Below are 21,249 nucleotides of genomic sequence, written 5' to 3' on the forward strand. Positions count from 1 at the left end.
CCAATAACCCCAGTTAAGAATTGAGCTGAAAGAGTCCACGTAATCTTATACTTTAAAGGTATATCAATTAAACATATACTTAGGACATCTATTATCTTTTAAGTTTCAAAATATAGCAAATATCATTTTAGGCCTATTTCGAAACAAATAATTTGCCTCCATCAAATTGCATTTTGGGGTCCATGCAGACCCTCTCCCCCTCTCTCTCTCCAAAGCATAACGACAGCCTATTCATTTATTTAGAGATGTACAATGCCAGAAATTATTCATTTACTAATCAGAAGATGTTCCTCATATATATCATCAGTATCACAGAAAAGCATTCCCAAACGCTTGATCACCACCTAGAATCTAAATCTACACCACAAAACTATTCTAGAAGACTAGGTCTCACAAATTCCCCCCTCGTGTGGAGATGTTCTTACTTCAGTCACTGAACTACATCCATGTTGTTGACACGTACAATCAAACAATTAAACATGGGCGTAACAAATTAGTAGAAAAGAGAAGAGATTTTAATCTCCAATCATATCGACCAGTTAACAACTCTTGTTTGCCTGGAAAGTCCGTTTAATTAAACATTCTTTTTTTTTTAAGGAAAACCGATTTGTACAGAAAAGAAATAACAGTTGAAAAAAACAAATTATCAAAACATTAAGGTAGTAAAAATCGACCACGATTTAAATTAAAAATAAAATACGTATATTTCCTGAATTCATGTTTCTGGCTTTAAAAAAAAACGCCATCAAAACAAAACAAACTTCCTACTATAAATTGAGGGGGAAAATCTTTGAAGTTTGTAAATGAAAATGAAATGAAATGAAATGGGGTTTAACGTCATACTGTTCTGCTCCGGCTGGGCTAATGAAGACGGGCATACGCCATACAGTGTGCTATGAGGATTTTGCCCGGACAGCGGCACTACGGCCTACTCTTATATCGAATTCCAACTGTCAAGGGATCTTTTATGTGCACGCCAATGTGTACACGGGACCTCGGTTTTTCGTAACATCCGAATGACTAGACAGCTGTCCTTGTCAGGCCCTCCGTCCTGCATCACTGAAAAGGGGGAACCACGCCGGAAAATCTGGATGAACTTTCTCGTCCAATGCAGGGATCGAACACCCGACCTCCAGGCTAGCGAGCCAGCGTCTTACCCACTTAGCCTCTGCGATCCCCAGAGGTTTGTAAGGGCTGACCTAGGTGAGCCGGGTAATAAGGCGGGCCGTTACAATTTATGTGTCCAGTGTCCATACTTTTATCAAAATAGAAGGTATACCAAAAGAAGGAAAACTATTTAAACCAAAATTCTGCGATACGTGCCTTGTTTTTTGAAAACCCGGGGTGCATTTTACAAACACTTTTTAACTAAGCAACGATGGAGGACCTCGAATATGCCTTATAGTAAACGCCGCCTCTGTCCCCCCTAAAAAAAAAATCGATGGATCCACGCTTGTTTCGTGATCTCCAATCACTCACTACTAGACAGTACCCTCGCCGACAGGTTTTAGTAGTGGTCTTTTGTACATTTATTTAATTAACCAGAAACGAGTCTGTATAAACGTGTTGTATTTGTTTACGTCACTTCTGTGTTACATTAGATTCAAGTGATGTTTACATTCAAGCGGTCAGTCAAATATGAAACCGGAAAAAGTACGACTCGAAGTTTAACGAAGTTGACCGGTTAAGACAACGGAGACGCGCTTGGTATCCCAACTCAGTGACTTCTTGAAATTCAGAAGTCTATATCAACCTGCTCGGGAGTAGAACAACGTGAGGATTGGGAAAGTGAAGGGATATATTGGTTAAAACTTTAATTCTGGTGGGGATTAAAAACAGTTTAAATTGTGAAAAGTATCTTTAAGATAAATAATAAAAAACAAAAACAATAACACTTTAAAAATCGAATACGATTTAAACCTAGCTTAAACATGATCTTTAAAAACCATGATTTAGAATTTGTGACTTGACGGCGATTGTTTTTCGTGAAACTAAAAGGATATCTGGTTGACATCGGCTTTACTTATGAACTAACAAATTTTAACAAAAATAACCATAGCGGAAACTCAGGTGTTTTTTGTTTCAAGCTATTTCATATTTACTATACATGTATTATGGTATGCCATAGACGTATGAAACATTTCAACTCAATGTGTCGTGGATTTATACCATCCATGTGGTAAGTAATTTTAATTATAGAAAAAAAAGGGACAATATAACTGATTCCATTAAACATATCACTAATATTTGATCGAAAACAACCATTGTCCAAAATTACTTTATAATACTTATTGTTTAACCATATCAAGTAACTAATATTATGCAAACTATGTTATTTTAATCCTTAACATAATCGGCAAGATCATTAGATTTAATTTCACTATTGATGCCATAATTTTTTTTATAAATTATCTTGTGTCTTCACTCGTAGATAATTGTAATAACTACGCATTGGTCCCAGGGGTTAATAAAGTTCAAAGTTCAGCCACTATAACATGCAAAAAACAAAATGAACACATTTCTCATCATTTTTATCAAACTGCATTGCTTACCTATGTAAGTTTTATTATACGACAACAGATCTCTTGGTGTACAAACTCACCAAAATATGAAATATGTTTTCTTGTAATTTACGCAATAGTCAAACAACAACTAAGAACAAAAATTGAAAACCCATATAATTTTACAGACTTTCAGTTGATATTTATTTTCTTCTCACAGTTTCCATTTTATTTGTATTATGTTCACCATTCATATTTTAACATTACTTATTTCATTTTAATACAATTTAACATTTAGATATTTTGTTGACATTTACTAGACCGTGAAGCTCATCAAGCACTATGGCGAAGACAGTACAATATAAATGTTGATAATATTGGTATTAATAACAATAACAACCTAACGAAATGTAATTCAGTTACAATTTCATCGTGAAATGTATTGTCTGTATATTATTTTAATTTTTTTTAATTTTGGTGGGGTTTTTTTGCTTGAAATAACGTGAAAGTCAGTCAGTTGTGACATTCCAGAATTGTTATACATATTACTTGAAAATGGTAGTATACATTTAGAAAAAATTGTGTAATATAAAGAACCTAGATAATTTAGACGTCCATTTTTGTTCAACTTTTGCCCTATTTTTGCCTTATTTTTTATACTGGCGAATTATCAACACTGGCCAAGAATAGGTTAATTACCATTCAAATAAACGATAATTTATTCCATACCTGTAGTAATGAATATATTTTCACCTGAGTTTTGTTTGATTGTATTTGTGTCTCTAAAGTAAATAATGTTTATAAATGGAAATGTTGAGCAAATACGTATAAATATAAATGAGATTCAACATTTATTGAAATCGTGGGAACAAAGTGGTATTCAAATCTCGTAATATTGTGGAAAAAATTTAATTTTGACCAGTGGTTATCCAGTTTACATTTAGATGAGATGCGAAACTGGAACTGTACTGGAGAAACTCAAGTGATATCCATCCTTCTTAAACTAACATGTGTGTGTGTTACTACTTAGACCTACAGATAATATTTTGCACTAATTTGTGTAGTTTAGAGACGATATAAGTGTTGAAATTAAGCAATAATTTATGTTGTGTTGTTTAGCTTGTAAACGTTGTTAAATTTAACAGTTCGGTTGTGTTATTGTTGTAAACATTAAAATAACCAAAGGCATACCTTCACCAAGTAATGCTAAACTTCTAATAGTGTGCCCAAAATGACGTTTAATTTGGAATGCTGACGGAAAACAAAGTCCCCACATAGTTATTTTAAGTTTTCGCAAACAGAACATTTTTCAAGTTAATTCATGTAACAATATTGTATCGTTAAAAACCGACAAGTTTAAAGAGAGGTGGTTTAAAGTTGTTGTTTATAAGAAAACATAGGAAAGTGAACTTTGTGTAAATAAATTACAGCCTCTGACCGAGTTAAAGATTGCGAATAAGATCATTTTTTAAGTGAGACTTTTTACAAGTTAAACATATTCTAGCCCACACTGTAAAAACAATCCCAACAATATCAAAGAAACAACAATTTAAAGAAAGTAATTTATTTTGAATATGATGTAAACACGGCCTTGGATGACCACATTATGTTCCCATCCGTCAGGGCCAGATTAAGCTTGCATGGGGCATTTGACTGAAAATGTCACTGGGACCCTTACATCAACAGAGAGAGAAAACCCACGAGGTTGGACAGGCGACCCTACTCCTTGTCACGTACAGCCGGGGAATCGAAACCACGCCAGTTGACTAAATGACAGACCGTATGATACAGCGCGCGAGTGCTAATTAACCATTCGACCATCCAATCAACAGAGAAAAAGGGGGTAGGGGCTATTCTGGTCATTGTACGTCACACTCACACAAATGCAGTTTGTATGTTAGACAGTTCCGACGTGGTGTCCTCTTGTCAGTGGGGACGGGGGCCTGCCAGGGACAGCTGTCTAGTCGTTCGGATAGGACGAAAACCCGAGGTCCCGTGTATACATTGGCGTGCACGTAAAAGATCCCTTGGCAGTTGGACTTCGATATAAGAGTAGGACATAGTGTCGCTGCCCGGGCCAAATTTCCCGTCTTCATTAGCCCAGTCGGAGCAGAACAGTAGGACGTTAAACCCCATTTCATTTCATTTCATGTTAGATATATTTATTTGACACAAAAATATACAAGATAAAGAATAAAATCATTGAATTATAAATTATATGCTTTATCTACAAAGTCCATTGTCCGTTAAGATATTTTTTATTAAAATTTATTTTAATTTGCAGGGTCAAGATTCTATTATGTGTATTCATCACCCTGGTGTTGATGCTCAACTTACAGACAAATATAAAAAGTATCTTCGACATAACAGAATTTCTGAAGATAAATACTAATATAAATAAACCCACGGCTATAGAGTTCAGGAGCATCGTCGATGATAATCAACAAGAGAGTGATGAACTTCACTTCCGGTCAAGTTCCATGGAGAGTGACAAATCATGTCTACCTACTACGCGTGTGGTTTTTCTAAAGGTTCATAAAACCGGAAGCTCTACCATTGCCAATTTATTTCAACGATTTGGTGTCACCCATAATTTAAATTTTGCGGTTCCAAGAAAATCCAAACATGAAAATGGATATAATTATATTGGAAAACCTGGAGAGGCGATAAGGAAGGAATCGCTTTCGCCAATTCCCGATAATCAAGTCTACGATATTCTGTGGAATCACGTGGTTTATGATCGAACGGCTTTCCGCTCTGTGATGCCTAACGACACTGTGTACATAACCATTATTAGGGAACCATTCGATCAATTTGTTTCTGCTTTCGAATATTTCAAAATGTATGGTATCCAGCTTTTTAAAAATAATATGGCGTCAAGTATTTCTGCCAATCCAATATCAACGTATTTGAAAAATATCTCTAAATCGGAATCACCGCGGAAGAGTTTAAGCCATATTAGAAACAAAATGGTTGCCGACTTAGGAATGACTTTAACCCAATTAGCAGATCCATATAAAAGAATGGACTTCCTACGGCAACTAAATAAAGACTTTAAGCTCGTTATGATTATGGAATATTTTGATGAATCTCTTATTCTACTCCGGAGATCTTTATGCTGGACACATAAAGATATTCTGTACTTCCCGAAAAACAAAAACATATTTCGTCCTCGGCGAATTTTTGATTTGGAGGATCATAAACGCCATCGTGCTATTTCGTTTGCGGATTACGAACTTTATGATTTCTTTTATAAAGAATTCAATAAAAAGATTTTACGAGCCGGAGATGATATATTTGAAGAAGTGCGGTATTTTAGACATCTACAAAAAATAGTTTGGGATCAATGCATGATGAAAAAACATGTAATTTTCCCACCATCAAAATGGGGTGCTTCGTTTCACGTAACCAAGGAAGAATGTCAAATGATGCGAACCGGGGAACTCGCGTTTCTCGACTACATAATGAACATAACCTCAGCTAAATATATCCGATTTTTAAAGGAAAAAATGCCAGAGAAATAAAAAGAAGAAATAGTAGTTATATTATAATTCATGTATGGCTTTTATTGATCGTCATGTGTCCATTCCCAGGCCCTGTCGAGAAAATGTTCGGATTGTTTCAGTCCAGTTGCCAGATTAGGTAAATGTATAAGACAGTTCAGCAATGTCAAAAACCTTCACTATAGGGACATAACAAAACATTATAATGCATCCAGTGCCAACATGATAATTATTACCTCGAATATCTAGTCATTTGTGCGGGATGAAAAACCGCCGGGTGTACAAATCGGTAGTGCACGTAAAAAATTCGATGGCCATTAGAATTCGTAACTGTCAGATCAAAATTCTCCATCCACAACCATCGCATGTTATCACGTTACCATAACCCCGTGTTGAGTTAGAGAGGAGTTAAAGCTCGCGAGTTCTAAAATCAGTGGTGAATCAGTTTAGCGTCTGTGTATTATTAGACCAGCCAGTTCATGAAAAATAGGTTCAACCCTTAAAATATTGCAAGATAAGGTTTTTTGATGATTTCTGGTAGTGTTAAGTTTACCAAAATAGAAGTACCGTAAAGTCCCGAATTTTCAGGTTAAATGTCAGGTTTTATAATAAATCAGTCAATTTATGAAAAAAAGGAGACAACTACACAAACAATTGCAAGAAGAGGTTATTTTGATGGTCTCTGGTAGAGCTGGGTTTACTGACTGACATCCTAAGAGTTTACTAAAATGGGAGTACCGTAAAATTCAAAACTTTTAGGATAAATGCTAAGCCTTTTTAAAGTCATTTTCCTTTCAAAGATAAAGTGAAGAGAAAGAAATGACACCTTGCCTTAGGTTGTCAGAGCCAATCTTTCATATGAAATGCTTTTCATAGATGCCCGATGCTCCCTGTGCCATTTTCGGGGGCTCCCCGACCCTCAAAATCTTTGGCCGAGAATCCACATGTATGAATGGACATAAAGCTGTACTGTTTCGTCATAAAATAGCAAATTTGGTCATTCTGGCATTTGTAGCAATGGTGTTAACTGGCCTTTTACACCATTTTCAAGTGTACTCCTACACCACAACCTGCGACCGAAAACTCAAATTGACGAATAGACATAACTAATGTTTTTGGGGTCAATATTTCATTTGAAGTTATGCTCAGGGGTGTTAACTGGTCCCATACACCATTTTCGGGGTACTTCATTACATACTGGCATATAGGATACCCCTATCCCCATAACCTACTGTCGTGGAAAATGAGTTAAGCAAGACAGGTAAAAACGACGTGTAAAGAATATTTACTAATAAGGCGTGCTGTTATCTAAATGATTTTCAGCACATGGAGTTGCTTCCCATTTGTTAAAATAAGCGTCAATATCAGTTTGCTGAACTATACAACGTTTTTGTTTGCATCTGATATACTATAGGAAAGGCATGTGGCTGTAATGAATTGGAGTTAAGAGGAGGTTGCAGTGTTGTACACGCATCTGCGGAAGTCGACAAGGTAGTTATTGAAGTTGTAGAGTTGCATTTCACGGCAATGATTGAAGAGGTCACAGATCTTCTGATACTGCCGGTGCAGAATGCAAACATCCGTGTAAAAGACATAATTTTCGTTTCGTTCCGACAAACAGAGTGCAAAATTTGTGTATGGTATAGTTTGTCTCAAAAAAGTTCTAGGATCTAGAGTATGTTCCCAAATCGTGTTTCTTCATGCGTTCGGCATTGGCACAAAATTGTTATTACAAAGGAGATCCTGTAATAGCAGCAGTATGTGCAATATAGAACATACTATTATGTCATGTCTTTCTGTGTTCACCATCTTGTTGTTGGGAATGTTCATGATGATGCACCAGAAGCATCTTCCTCTTGTCCTGAAAGATACTGATAACATTCCCGGGGCAGTTTACAACAGTTTTTAGATGACCACAGAAAGACATGATGTAATAGTACACCATAAACCGTCCATATTGTGTCATTCTAATGTTCTAAAGACCCTTCAGTGTCATGTTCGGATAACCTTAATATACATTTATAGGGAATAAAGCCACAAGTTTAAATGTTTTAGTACATAGATGTGCCGGTCGGCATAGTATCTCATTATATATGGCTATATGACGATAAGATATTCCTATACGTTCATTTTACATATAGGGTCTTAAACCAACCGTTGATTAGGCGAAGGTCGGCCATTTTGGATTTTAACAATTTGTACCGTTTACCGTTGCGCAAGATTTGGTAAGCTTTTCGGATGTTATAAAGAACACCTAAATTAACGCAAAAATGCCTAAAAACCTTGTCTTGCAATCATTTAGGGGTAAAATCATAAATTGGCTGGTCTATATTGTTTTTCAAGTGATCACGTATACCAGATTGTGAATATAATGGTAAATGAAATTAACATCCATGTGTAATCGATACAACATGAAGACAGTAACTAGACTATCAGGGGCGGATCGAGGGGGAGGGGGTCCAAACACCACCCTGTAAAGCAACACTTTATGAGAAAAGTGTAACGGTCGTGTGCTTTATCTTTTATCATCAGATGGTGGGATAAGATTGACATTCAAAGCGCGGAATATATACATATGTGATATCACAATTAATACTTTGTATCAATGAAATTGAATCACAATGTGATCCTATGAAGTCATTATAAAAATTGATATCAAAAGGGGTGTTGGATTTCTCTCTTTAAAAAGCTCAATGTGTATTATGCCTACATAATGTAGAGACAATGATGGTATCATGCATTGTCAACAGTCGAATTTCCTAAACAGGAGTCTGCCCCCCCCCCCGCCCCTGCATAAAATTCCTGGATTCGCCCCTGACTATACATAGTCAATTTCATGTAATCAACCTCCATTAATACCTCAACATGATTTATAAAGTGCACAGGATTGTAGGCTTTTATGGTTGTTGTCTTGTACGTTTTATAATTCAAAATCGTTTAACTGGAATTTGAAGAAACAGACGCGAGGACTACTTTCAGAGGACTGGGTCTGGGAACCATCGAATGATAACTTCCTTTTTTCAAAGCGGTGAAGAGAAAGATTTATGGATTTGTCTCCCTTGTACAAGTAAACCAAACCCAATACTGTATTAAATCCTCTGGAAAAGCGAGCATAGTATTTTACATTACATTAATGGTGTACATGTAGGCCGGAATTAAATTCATATTGGGAGGGGCGACGGAGGGTGTGTGTGTGTGTGTGTTTGGGGGGAAGCCTCTCTTCTTTCGGTCACATACATTTTTAAGATAAATTGTATTATAGTTTCATGTTCAGATAATTTTCCTTTGCTCATTTCTATTTCCGTGTTCCACAGAGTGCAAATATTTTAAATGACAACCACATTCTTTTACAATTTTGAGCCCTATATGGTTTGTGTTATAAGTATCATGCAGTTGTTAGTTGAGAGCTCGGTATTTCCTCCACCTGTTGTGACCTGTCTAATGACCGCCATATGTCCATCAAACAGCAACCACGGCAAATAAACGGTGGCTACTGTCACGAAATTTTTAAAACACCCGCTGTAGCTGTACAGTCATATCACGTCAAACGCGACATTATATTGGTTACCGACAGAAGATCTCCAAACCGCCATAACTGCCCATTCAAGATAACATATATCTTTATGTTTCATGCCATATGTATTACGTAGAAACGAATCCAGAGTTCGTTGTGCTTTTGTCTTTATACTATTTAAATCAAATTGTATTAATTATGCTTAAAGATGCCTTCCCGCGTACAAACTGTGGTTTGATGATATATTTGGACTAAAAACATTATTCTAACAAATTTATCTATTAAATCTCCCTCAAAACATTTTACTAACAAAAACCAAGCCATAAAAATCAATTTAACAAGCAGGTTGGTGGGGGGGGGGGTAAATTCTTCAATTATCCTCTGCCATATTCTTGTTAACTGTTCTCACTATCGATAGCTATTCTATAAACACCACGACGCGCTCCTTACGTCACTCGAACAGATATCAAGTGGACAGGTTGCCAGTTACATTTTTGTCCTGTGCGTGACCAATATTGTTTTTCTGGGAATGCATTATTATTCTAGTATACTTTCCATACCAAATTTGCCACACATTTATTGGACTATAAATACTTTCGTGAGAATGCATAGATTATAATAATAAATATATAACGATGAGGAAATCCTAGAGTAGCGGAAGTAAAGCCTTTTGACAAAGATGAATGAGTTATGTTGTTTTTATCAATAACGAATTCTAAAGCTCTTTTGGCCATTGTCAAGTTATATTAGTAATTCTCTCAGCGATAATTAGATATAACAAGCTTGAAACTAAACATTAAAGGACAATATCCGTATAGTTGCATTTTGTCCACCTTAAAAAAAACCATAACAATTTACCAGATCCTATAAACTAAACCTCTATTGTCTCGAATAAGACACCCACTGTGTCCTGTTGGGTTAACAAATTAACACAAAGTTATAAAAAGTTGGACAATATAAGAGCATCCTTTGTCCGAATGAATCATTGCGTCTACTCCAGTATAGACATGCTGATATTCCATATTCAATCGTCGTTTGATTTGATTATTTCGCAGCTAGTTTATACATTGTAATATAATTTAATTTAATGTAATTTGAAATGTTCACAATAACGTTTACAACCCTACAAGCTATCAATTGCGTACCTGTAAGAGGATATGTCTTCCAGGGCAGTCCTTGACTGTTTTCGTGAAAATAAAACTGTTTTTGTGTTCTGCTACAGTACCAATAGGGGAAAAAATGGTTTCTCAACGCAGTAGACCAAATGCCCCACTCCCAGCTATCATACTGTATGTAGTGCTTTAAAAAAAATTCGTTTTCTACCAGACATTACATAAACAATTCTGCTGTTTAATTTTGTCCGACAGAAGTTTCGAGTTTGTAAGCAATTGGCCCGTCTTCATTAGCCCAGTTGGAGCAGAACTGGAGGGCGTTAAACCCCATTTCATTTTATTTCATTTATAAGCAAATGATAATAAAAGTGCCCCCCCCCCCCACACACACACACACTTACACTTCATCTGATAAATTCACACTTAAAACAAATTTTAAGTCCACAAGTCGGACAACTTCAAAACCGTATCGATTTTCTGAAAACTTATTGACAGTATAAACACAGCATTATCGGTGTTAAATTTTCTTTTGATGAAACAGTGCATTGTCACTTTAAATAAAGAATAAATAAACAAAATGGCGAGATGTTACTCAGCAAACATGTTCCAGTCCCTGAAAAACACCTTAAATAGTATTTAGTACATATAGCCTCTACTTTCTTATACTTACAAGACCTAATTTGGATATATCCTTTAAATGTCAGGGGTCAATATTGACACTGTGAGCTTGTCACACCAGTTTCACCAACCATAATATTGTCATCATCCCACAAAGAGACATCGTCGTACAACCATGTCACTTCTCTTCATCATTTAATTCGATGAATGAAGATTGACTCCCTGAAACGAGTTGCTCTGAGTGGGCTAATGCAGACGGTCGATGACCTGCATCACACGAAGATCTGATCAGTTGTAGTGGGGGCGTGTCAGGGGTCATACGAGCGGCTTTTGACCTATGAAGTCAGACATTTGATAAACCAATCAGCGTTGACGTTTCTAGTAGGATACCCACAGTTCCGTGCATCGCACGCAAAGAACTTGCTGCAACAGACCATTTCATTGGCTAATCCCTCACATCAAACAGAATGCGGGTTGTAAAACAACTCCTCCAGATCCTAGTATAGTAAAGACAAGTAAAATGAAATTTTGAACTATAAAAAACGTAATGACATAGGATCTGTATTTTAATCAGATTGAGAGTAATTCTTTAAACATACATTATACAAGAGCTAAATCTGCCTATTGCAGGTCTTTCTTTAGGCCTGAAATGTTATATAAACTATTAATTAGAAATTAATTAAATTATCCAAACCATAATCAACTTTCGATGTCATCGCTATCCTGCGATGTTTATTGGATTAGGTTCCGATTTGCTCTTTGACTTCCATTCATGATTTAATTATGAAATGGATAATCGAGACTATGTTTTTTATCCTACCGACTTAAGTAATGATGAGCGAGGCTAGGCCGAAAATTCAATCGCTAAAATCTCGGTTCAGAGTGAATCAATCTGACTGAAATTTTCAGCAAATTCGCTATACATTATCTAGTTTTTAACTATTATAATGAGAACTGTCAGCTCTTTATCTAATCTCCCATAATGTATCTTTAATATATCAACGGATTGGCCATGGCTTTTCGTGCTATACAAACAACAATTCTCATTGCATGAAGTCACAATGTGCATCAATCCTGCATGGAGGTGGGGGGGGGATCTATTGGCTAGCGGGATAAATTTCGCCATGTTGAGCGAAGATGTTAACCGACCTACAATATTGACAAACTGTTTTGACGAGCCCGGGAACATGAATAATACAAATAAAGAGCGTATAAAAGTATTATATGTTAGAAGTTTAAGACTATTCTCACGTTGGACTACTTACAGCCTTAGTGAGCTCTCTACACATATTTTTTAACATTTTCTTTATTTATTTAGAAATCAACAATCATGGTAAGTGTTGCTTATTTCTATTATATTTGAGACATCTGTGACGTTGAATCGTTGATTTATTACACTATGATTAAAAAAATCATTTCCTTCATATTTCATTCACGGTCTTATAGTGGGTATATGTTGGATATGTTTAAAAAGTCCCTTTGTAGACGTATCTGAAGACAATGTTGAGATATATTAGAAATATACCCAAGTATATTCAAATGGACCATATATTCAATAAGCCAGAACATTCACCTTTGTGAAATATGAATAATTTTTACTGTTTTATACAGTGTTGTTATTAGTATGTAATTTTTGTAATTAAGCACAGCTGAGTAATAAAAAGAAATTCGCGACGAATAGGTTGGCTTGTACAAAATTATTATTACTTTAATTGCCTAAGGTCCATAAAGATGACAGTGTGCAATCAATAGAAACAAACGTAATCGAAGCTGCACTTAGAATTGAATCGATTTTTACAAATAGGTAACAATACCGTTGATTGTATATGGTCTTAAACTCGATATTTAACCATTTCTTTTTTGAGGAGATGGGGGGGGGGGGCATTCCTAAAGACTTATAATTAATCAGTTAGGACTTAGAAAGTTTCCATGGGAGTGTTTACAACATGATGGAGATGCTGGATAAGATCAGTTTGTTCCTATTGTTTTCTTAAAACGAATATCAAATATTTGAGACTTTCAACTGCGTCAACAGCCAGTGCATATAAACATTATCTCTAAACATGTTATTTTGGCAACTGACCAACATGTGTATGTTTGATGCTAAAATAGATAAATTAAGAAAGGTGTTGAATTTGTCTGTTTATTTCATCGATTAACGTTTAAAACAAGTAATTTGGATAGTCTGTTTATAGTTTAAAGTTGATTTTCAAATCTTTCAAGCCATGCATCACCGAGATATAAACGTTTTAACTACAAATTTACAAATGTTTTAGTTGTTTTTAAGACTGTTGTCCAGAGTGATAATTCCCCTTTAAATGAGCAACATTTGCTTGTGAGTTAGTAATTTAAGTTTAAAACCTTGTAGATGCACCGTTGTAAAATATTCACCGAAACTAACATGAAAACGAGCTTACAAGTTGAATATTTATAAACATATAATTAACATAAATTTAAACTTGCACAACCAGTTGCATTTAGATTTTTTTTTTTTTTTTTTTTTTTTTTTTTACAATAGACCCGTTTTACCTGTCACTCGCAACAGTATACATTTAAATTTTCGACAAAATCTATTTGGCCGAACAGATGCAACATCTGTAAGTTGTTGACTCAACTTACATCAAACGTCAAACCTCCTTCAAACGATCACAACAGTTTTGGCATTTCATTTGACAAAACGAGTTTTCTATCTGAGTTCATAATGTAAATCAAGAAATGTTCTATTGTTTGATTAGGAACGTACTAGCATATACATTTCGTATTATGACCAGGAAACTGTACAGAAGAGATGCGGAACTATCTCAGAGGTGTAAAAATGTAAACCTAAATATGGACATCTCCATAATAACCTAACCCAGATTAATATTAGACTAGTTTACATTTCAACGTAAAAATCAATAGAAATTGAGAAAGAAATGGTGAATAATGTAAACAGTCTCTTTAATCATAATTCATTGATCTTGACACCAGTCAGCAAGGAATTTAATAAACGGCTTACCGATAGACTCTTTATATGGTATGTTGCTGTCCGTAACAACATCAAAAATCTAAATTAGATACTTAGTATAAAAACTAAAACGACTGAAGGGTAAATGGGGTGTGGTGGGCGGATGGAGACAACAGACTTCTATCTGAAAAGTTATTTCCCTTAAAATATTTTGATAGCTATTAATATGAAAATATAGCTGGAATAAGTATCATACTAATTTTCGATATGTCAACTGCATGAGTCAGTACAGACAGATGTTACAGGATATACGAATTCTTTCAAACTGTCGTATTGATTTGAAGTTATATGTGTGTATTATTTTGATTATATAAATTCAATATGTTTAATCCACACGCTATATTTTTTTATTGCAATACAATTGGTATAACTGTGTTATTTGGTTGATAAGACTAGAAAGTTCTAGATGAAACATCGTTTACAATGAACGAAAATTGTAGTTCATCGTTTTGTGTCCTGTGCATTTTCAGTTCCATTATATGGAACGATTTTATAAAATATAATCTTAGATTGTATCTATATAGGCTCTAGTTGAAGGATTAAAATAAGACTAGCTCGTTTACGATCAGGGATTAATCATACGCCTGGAAATCAATTCCTGTCTGAGCAAAATTTGCATCATAGCCCACTGGGGAGGAGTCACGGTGGCTTAATTAGTAAGGCGCTGGCTCACTAACCAGGCGGTCCCAGAAAGTTAATCTGGGTTATCTAGCGTGGTTTCTCATCGTCGGCGATGCAGGATGGAAGGCCTGACAAGGACCGGTGTCCGATCAATCTGATTAAAACACAGATCCTATTTCGTTTCGTTTTTTATAGTTCAAACTTTCGTTTTATTTGTCTATACTACACTAAGATCTGGAAGAGTTGTTATAAAACCTGCTTTCTGGATGGCGTGAGGGGTTAGCAAATGAAGCCATCTGTTACGGCGATTTCTTTGCGTGCGATGCACGGAACTTTGGGTAATCCGGAGAGGGCTAGATCGGCGACGGCCCTGCACATTTTAGCACATGTGCAGGACCGTCTCCGATCTAGCGTTCTCTGGGTAAACCGCTAGAAACCTCAACGCTGATTGATTAATCAATGTCTGACGTCATAGAGTCAAAAGCCGTTCGTACGACGCGACCTTTTACTACAATCGGCCAGATCTTCATGTAGTGTAGGCCATCGAAAGTATAAAACAACGAAACGAAATATAGATCTGTATTTTAATCAGAGTTATGACCAAAATTTCCCTCACTTCACACCGCTTACCACATGCCCGTCTTCGTTATCTCAGTAGTGCCAAAAAACCCATTTCATTTCACTGGAAATAGCTAAATGAGATTGCAATGGAAAGATATGCGTTCTTTCAATGAACAACGTATTGGGCCTCTAAATGTATTTTCGGCCCCGTTACGTATAAGATACGTCCCTTGTAAATAAGATTTGAAAGTTAGGTAGTGCCACTGTTGGCTGCAAGTCACAGAACCTGACAATCTCAGCACCCCAGGTCGTCTTGCGACACCAGAACCGTTTCTGCTCAGCGGTTCAGGCAAATAACAATGCATTTATTTTTTCAAGATTAAAAGGAATCTGAAAATCCATTTTAAATATGAGTAGACTGATAATGACCGCCGTTTGATGATGACTATCACCAATGCCAGAAAGGAAAGAAGACCCTATGTGTCAAAGTTTGAAGATAATTATTGTCAAATGGAATGTTTGTTTTTTAGTATTCACAAACTTTTTGATTTGTTTCAGCGTGAGTGTATTTCCATCCACATTGGCCAAGCTGGGGTACAGATGGGCAATGCCTGTTGGGAGTTGTACTGCTTGGAACATGGTATCCAACCTGATGGTCTCATGCCATCAGATAAAACAGTCGGAATGGGAGATGATTCATTCAACACGTTCTTTAGTGAAACTGATGCAGGCAAACATGTACCTAGAGCAATATTTGTGGATTTGGAACCAACTGTCGTAGGTATGTACGGAATAGAGGGTCTAAATTTCACCCCCTTTTCACCAAATATGGTGAGGTCGAAAATTCCGACTGTCCACACCTAGTTTTCGTGTTGCGTACACTCGGACTGTTGGTATAATCTGCCATATAAGTCCGATTAACAATGTCACTTCTGCGAACACTTCCCGGTTAGATATCATGTTGGTTTCTAGCATCCACTAATTGGCTGTATAGGCTAGGGGTAGGGGGTAAGTTTAAGTCCGGTGACCACATTAGATGTATTAAATACACGTGTCCCAACATATCTAAGGACCCCAATAAGGTCAGGTCAACAAACATTTAGAATTCAAACATGGCACGTCGCGTAGCTATGTGAAGTTTATCCATAGAGTCTTTATCGGCGAATCTTTACTTTATAAGGAAATAAACAAACATGGAGTAACTGTTTAACATTTACCCAGGATAGGCCTGCACCTAGGTAAACAATGAAAACATATCATCGTCTAATTACAACACCACGGGGAACACCCTAAAATGTTGATATTTGTATTGCTAAAGACTGATAACTGGGCTCACTATAAAATGAAATAACTTACATATTCTGTAAGTCCAGATTGTGCGTTCACTTGGACCATCCTTTAACATTCTAAAAGTCCAAACTGAGTTCACATCAACTATTCTATTTATTGTAATATGAAAACCCTAAATGTTTAAACATCTAATGCATTAGCCCCAACCTGTTATAGAAACAAGGTGTGGAATTTAAAGTTTTCCCTTTCACAGGTGCACCTATTTTGACATATAAATTATAGAATGTTAGCGCTGATCGTTTGTAATTTTGACTAGTTCTGCATTAACTATTATTTTTTCATTCATTCTTCTTTATTAGAAAACGTTTTGATGTTATCATAGTGGACGACAAATGAACAAAGATTTGACACTGTATTTCTAGCGTGCATAAGACGACAAACGTTGAACAATTTGGTGCACGTTGTACAGTTAAACTTTGTTGTTACGAAAATGGTAATATCGAAGACCTGAGTTATGTCTGGCGTCCGTTGTCTGTCTCGCAAAGCAATTTTCTGTGTTTGTCTCAAATATGGTTAATTTGAGAACTCAATTTGATCCCTGACAATCAAAATACTACATATCACCTTTCATATTTCAGATGAAGTTAGAACTGGTGCATATCGTCAACTCTTTCACCCAGAGCAACTTATAACAGGAAAAGAAGATGCTGCTAATAATTATGCTCGAGGCCATTACACCATTGGTAAAGAGATCGTCGACAGCGTCCTGGACAGAATCCGAAAACTGACCGATAACTGCACTGGTTTACAAGGTTTCCTCATCTTCCACAGTTTTGGTGGTGGAACCGGCTCTGGGTTCTCTTCCCTGTTGATGGAACGCTTGAGTGTCGATTACGGTAAAAAGTCGAAACTCGAGTTCTCTATCTACCCCGCTCCACAGATTTCAACTGCTGTGGTTGAACCCTACAACTCTATCCTCACTACCCACACTACTCTAGAACATTCCGACTGTGCCTTTATGGTTGATAACGAAGCTATTTATGACATCTGTCGCAAGAATCTTGACATCGAACGCCCAACCTACACAAACCTCAACCGACTGATCGGACAGATTGTCAGCTCTATTACGGCCTCTCTCCGATTCGATGGTGCTCTTAACGTCGACTTGACCGAGTTCCAGACTAACTTGGTACCCTACCCACGTATCCATTTCCCACTAGCTACTTATGCTCCAGTTATATCGGCAGAAAAGGCGTTCCATGAACAACTGTCCGTTGCTGAGATCACCAACGCATGCTTTGAACCAGCGAATCAGCTGGTAAAATGCGACCCACGTCATGGTAAATACATGGCATGCTGCTTGTTATATCGAGGGGATGTTGTTCCCAAGGATGTTAACGCTGCTATTGCCACCATCAAGACCAAGAGAAGCATCCAGTTTGTGGATTGGTGTCCAACTGGTTTTAAAGTGGGTATCAACTACCAACCACCAACTGTTGTACCAGGAGGTGATCTGGCGAAAGTCCAGAGAGCCATGTGTATGTTGAGTAACACCACTGCTATTGCTGAAGCATGGGCTCGTCTTGATCATAAATTTGATCTGATGTACGCTAAGCGAGCTTTCGTACATTGGTATGTCGGTGAAGGGATGGAAGAGGGTGAATTCTCTGAGGCCAGGGAAGATTTGGCTGCCCTAGAGAAGGATTATGAAGAAGTGGGTGTTGACTCGAATGATGGTGAAGCCGGAGAGGATGGTGATGAATATTAACTTCCGATTACAACATCGTCCAATGCTAATTTGAACACCAAACACGTGTAATTTATTTATTTTAGACACAAAACTGAAATTTTACCATTCTTTACCACAAATATTGTTTGAATTACATACCAATCTGATTATAAATATACACGAAACGAAACAAATGTGTCATGTTATTTTAATTAGATTAAATTACACAGCTTTTGTTGTTTTAAAAAACACAACATACCAGATATACATATAGTCTTCCATTCCAAAGATGAACCCATTGCTTTAATAATAATTTCTGCATGAATTCCCGTTGAGTTCTAAACCCTTTTTGTTTTATCACATAGCGTATTTTGATTTAAAAACCTTTCACCTAGAATCTCCCCCTCTTGTCGTATAGAATAGAATAGAACCAATTCAACAAATAGTCGTGCAATGTAAACCAGGCTTAATAATAGTTTATGTATCCATATTTATAAGAGTTATCATTTTTTAACTGACTATAATAACTGTATCATGACTATAGTTTTATTTTGACAATGCTGATGCAATGGTGCTTGTAAGGAAAGACTGAACTATTTATTTATATGTTCAATATTTCAATTATAATAATTCAATACAGAGCTGATTTTTAAAGCCAGAAACAGACTCTTGTTATTTTATTTCCTATGCTACGCTCTGTATAAACATCAGAAATGGTATAAGGTATTCTAGACAAAGTAATCATACCCTGTCTTGTATCTGATACTCGTCTTGTGCTAATTGGGGCGATATTTTAACAAGGAAGACAGATGAGTTTATTGTGGAGGTGGGTGGTTGGTGCGGGCGGGTGAAGAATCCGGAGAAGATGAATGTGGTTAGTAGTAGCAATGGTCATCAAACAAGATAAATATAAACGAAATGAAATGTCTATTTTTTTCACTCGATGTTCAGCAGGCACAGGTTCTCTTACGGGCATGTCTTACGTTGTCCCTTGCCAGGTCTTCCGTCCTACACCGCTGGTTAGGTGGAACCCTGCCGGAAAATCCTGATGAACATTCTGGGCCAACACAGGACCTCCAGGTAAGCGAGACGTAGTCTTACGCACTGAGCTACCGCGGTTCCAAGATAAATATAATCTAATATCCCACTTTTCGCATGAGAATAGCTTTCCTAACGTGTTTTAAACGGTGTAAGAAGTTCACCTGAATGTGGAGTGAAAGGATTGCCACTAACATACTTTTCAGTAATAATACGCTATCATCTTTTATATCTTAGTCCCAAACTGACCAAGTTTCAACGGACTGTTAAATCCCATTCAATAGAAAGTATGAAATGAAATGAGTTTTACTTTTCTAAAATCAACTGGGTTAATGAAGGTAGTTGTATTTTGATTTCCGATTATCACGGGATCTGCAGCCAATGTTATGCTATCATGCAGAATCGGTTAAGAATGTATGGCGCTGTTATCAATAATCAAGTATCTCACATTATACAAGATATGTTGTCTGGCAACGAAACATACACCCACAGCAGCTAAATCGTCCACGCAGTCTACAAGGGTTGTCTCATATTTTTCTTTTGTGGGCAATGGGGGCGTTTATAAAACACTGGTATCAATTTAATACAAATCTGGTGATAACATTTGTTGTCTGAGCGCTCACGTGGTTATATACTCTTATTTCGAATTCGAACTGTCAAAGAGGTTTTTTTTACGTGCACGCTAACGTGTACACACAGTTTTACGTCCCATCTGAATAACTAGACGCTGCCTATGACAGGTCCTCCGTCCTGCACCACTGACAAAGGGAAACAGCGCTGGAAAAATTGGGGGAACTTTCTAGGCCAAGATGAGGATCAAACCCCGGAACTCCTGATTAGTGAGCCAGCGCCTTACCGAGCCCATCGTAATGCAATACTGATAAGGGGAAAGCACGCCGGACCAGGATCAAACCCTGGACCTCCCAGTAAGTGGACCAGCCCCTTACTGAGTTACTGCGACTCCCTTGCATGGAAAGCAGGGATATTAGCCATACATGTACATTGCAAAGTTTCTCCCCAATAATGCATGGCTTATGCTCATCTTCATTATACGGGTTGGTGCAGAACAGTAAGCTATTAAACCCCATTTGATTTCTTCTCTCTTCATTACAAATGTCACCCCCATTACAGCATTATTTAGTTTTGGCCATATCTATTTTAGTGAGAAAACTAGATATTTATAAATGCTTTGTTTCAGTTTAAATACCTGTTAGAACTTTATCCTCAAATCCTATCTGAAACACAGGTTTACAGCTATTATAGTAGAAATAATATTTTGGGGAGCACTTATATGGGCCCTTGTCTGTTGTTAAATCCTATCAGTGTACAAGGTACAGGGGATTCTTATTTAAATCAAAATTTGACCAATACACTATTCTTTTCCAAGGATGAAGACATTATGTATTTTCGCCAATATTTAATTTTATGTCAACTTCAGAGTTGTTAAATAATGCGTATACATTTTATACAGATCAGATGATAACTTTTGTCATTTGACCATTTATAAGATTCTATACAGTGAGAGAGAGAGAGAAATGGGGTTTAACGTCCACTCGACACAAACTAGGTCATTTCGGGACTAACATATGGTTTAATTTTATTTCAATAATTCGCTTGCGCGTAGGGGTCTTTAGCAGTGGGAGGAAACCGGTCCATACAGTGAAACAAGGGCCAGAAATTAACGGAAATTGTTGAAATTAAATAGGATTCTTCAAATTATTATTATAAATAATAAACATAAATTTCATACAGATC

At 36.6% G+C, this 21,249-nt stretch overlaps 2 protein-coding genes across 2 annotated transcripts; both read left to right on the forward strand.

Moving 5' to 3' along the window:
* Positions 1–1,707: 1,707 nt before the first annotated feature.
* Positions 1,708–6,052, forward strand: LOC126832461 (galactose-3-O-sulfotransferase 2). The gene is made up of 2 exons (XM_050563240.2): positions 1,708–2,179; positions 4,786–6,052. The coding sequence occupies exons 1-2, from the start codon at positions 2,115–2,117 to the stop codon at positions 6,023–6,025; spliced, it is 1,305 nt and encodes a 434-aa protein (XP_050419197.1). The 5' UTR covers positions 1,708–2,114; the 3' UTR covers positions 6,026–6,052.
* Positions 6,053–12,423: 6,371 nt separating this feature from the next.
* On the forward strand, positions 12,424–19,118 carry LOC126832460 (tubulin alpha-1A chain). Its single transcript, XM_050563239.1, has 3 exons — positions 12,424–12,581; positions 15,996–16,218; positions 17,366–19,118. Exons 1-3 carry the CDS (start codon positions 12,579–12,581, stop codon positions 18,493–18,495), a joined length of 1,356 nt encoding a protein of 451 aa, XP_050419196.1. The 5' UTR covers positions 12,424–12,578; the 3' UTR covers positions 18,496–19,118.
* Positions 19,119–21,249: the final 2,131 nt, after the last annotated feature.

This window comes from Patella vulgata, chromosome 9 (assembly GCF_932274485.2).
Source record: "Patella vulgata chromosome 9, xgPatVulg1.2, whole genome shotgun sequence".
In the NCBI taxonomy this organism is placed as follows: domain Eukaryota; kingdom Metazoa; phylum Mollusca; class Gastropoda; family Patellidae; genus Patella; species Patella vulgata.

What these genes read in the sequence shown, in the direction of transcription:
- LOC126832461 (XM_050563240.2), top strand. Translation starts at nt 2,115, where the DNA reads ATGGTATGCCATAGACGTATGAAACATTTCAACTCAATGTGTCGTGGA. An exon ending in GGATTTATACCATCCATGTG is followed by an intron (nt 2,180 to 4,785) that starts GTAAGTAATTTT and finishes TTTAATTTGCAG; the next exon opens with GGTCAAGATTCTATTATGTG.
- LOC126832460 (XM_050563239.1), top strand. An exon ending in TTTGGAACCAACTGTCGTAG is followed by an intron (nt 16,219 to 17,365) that starts GTATGTACGGAA and finishes TTCATATTTCAG; the next exon opens with ATGAAGTTAGAACTGGTGCA.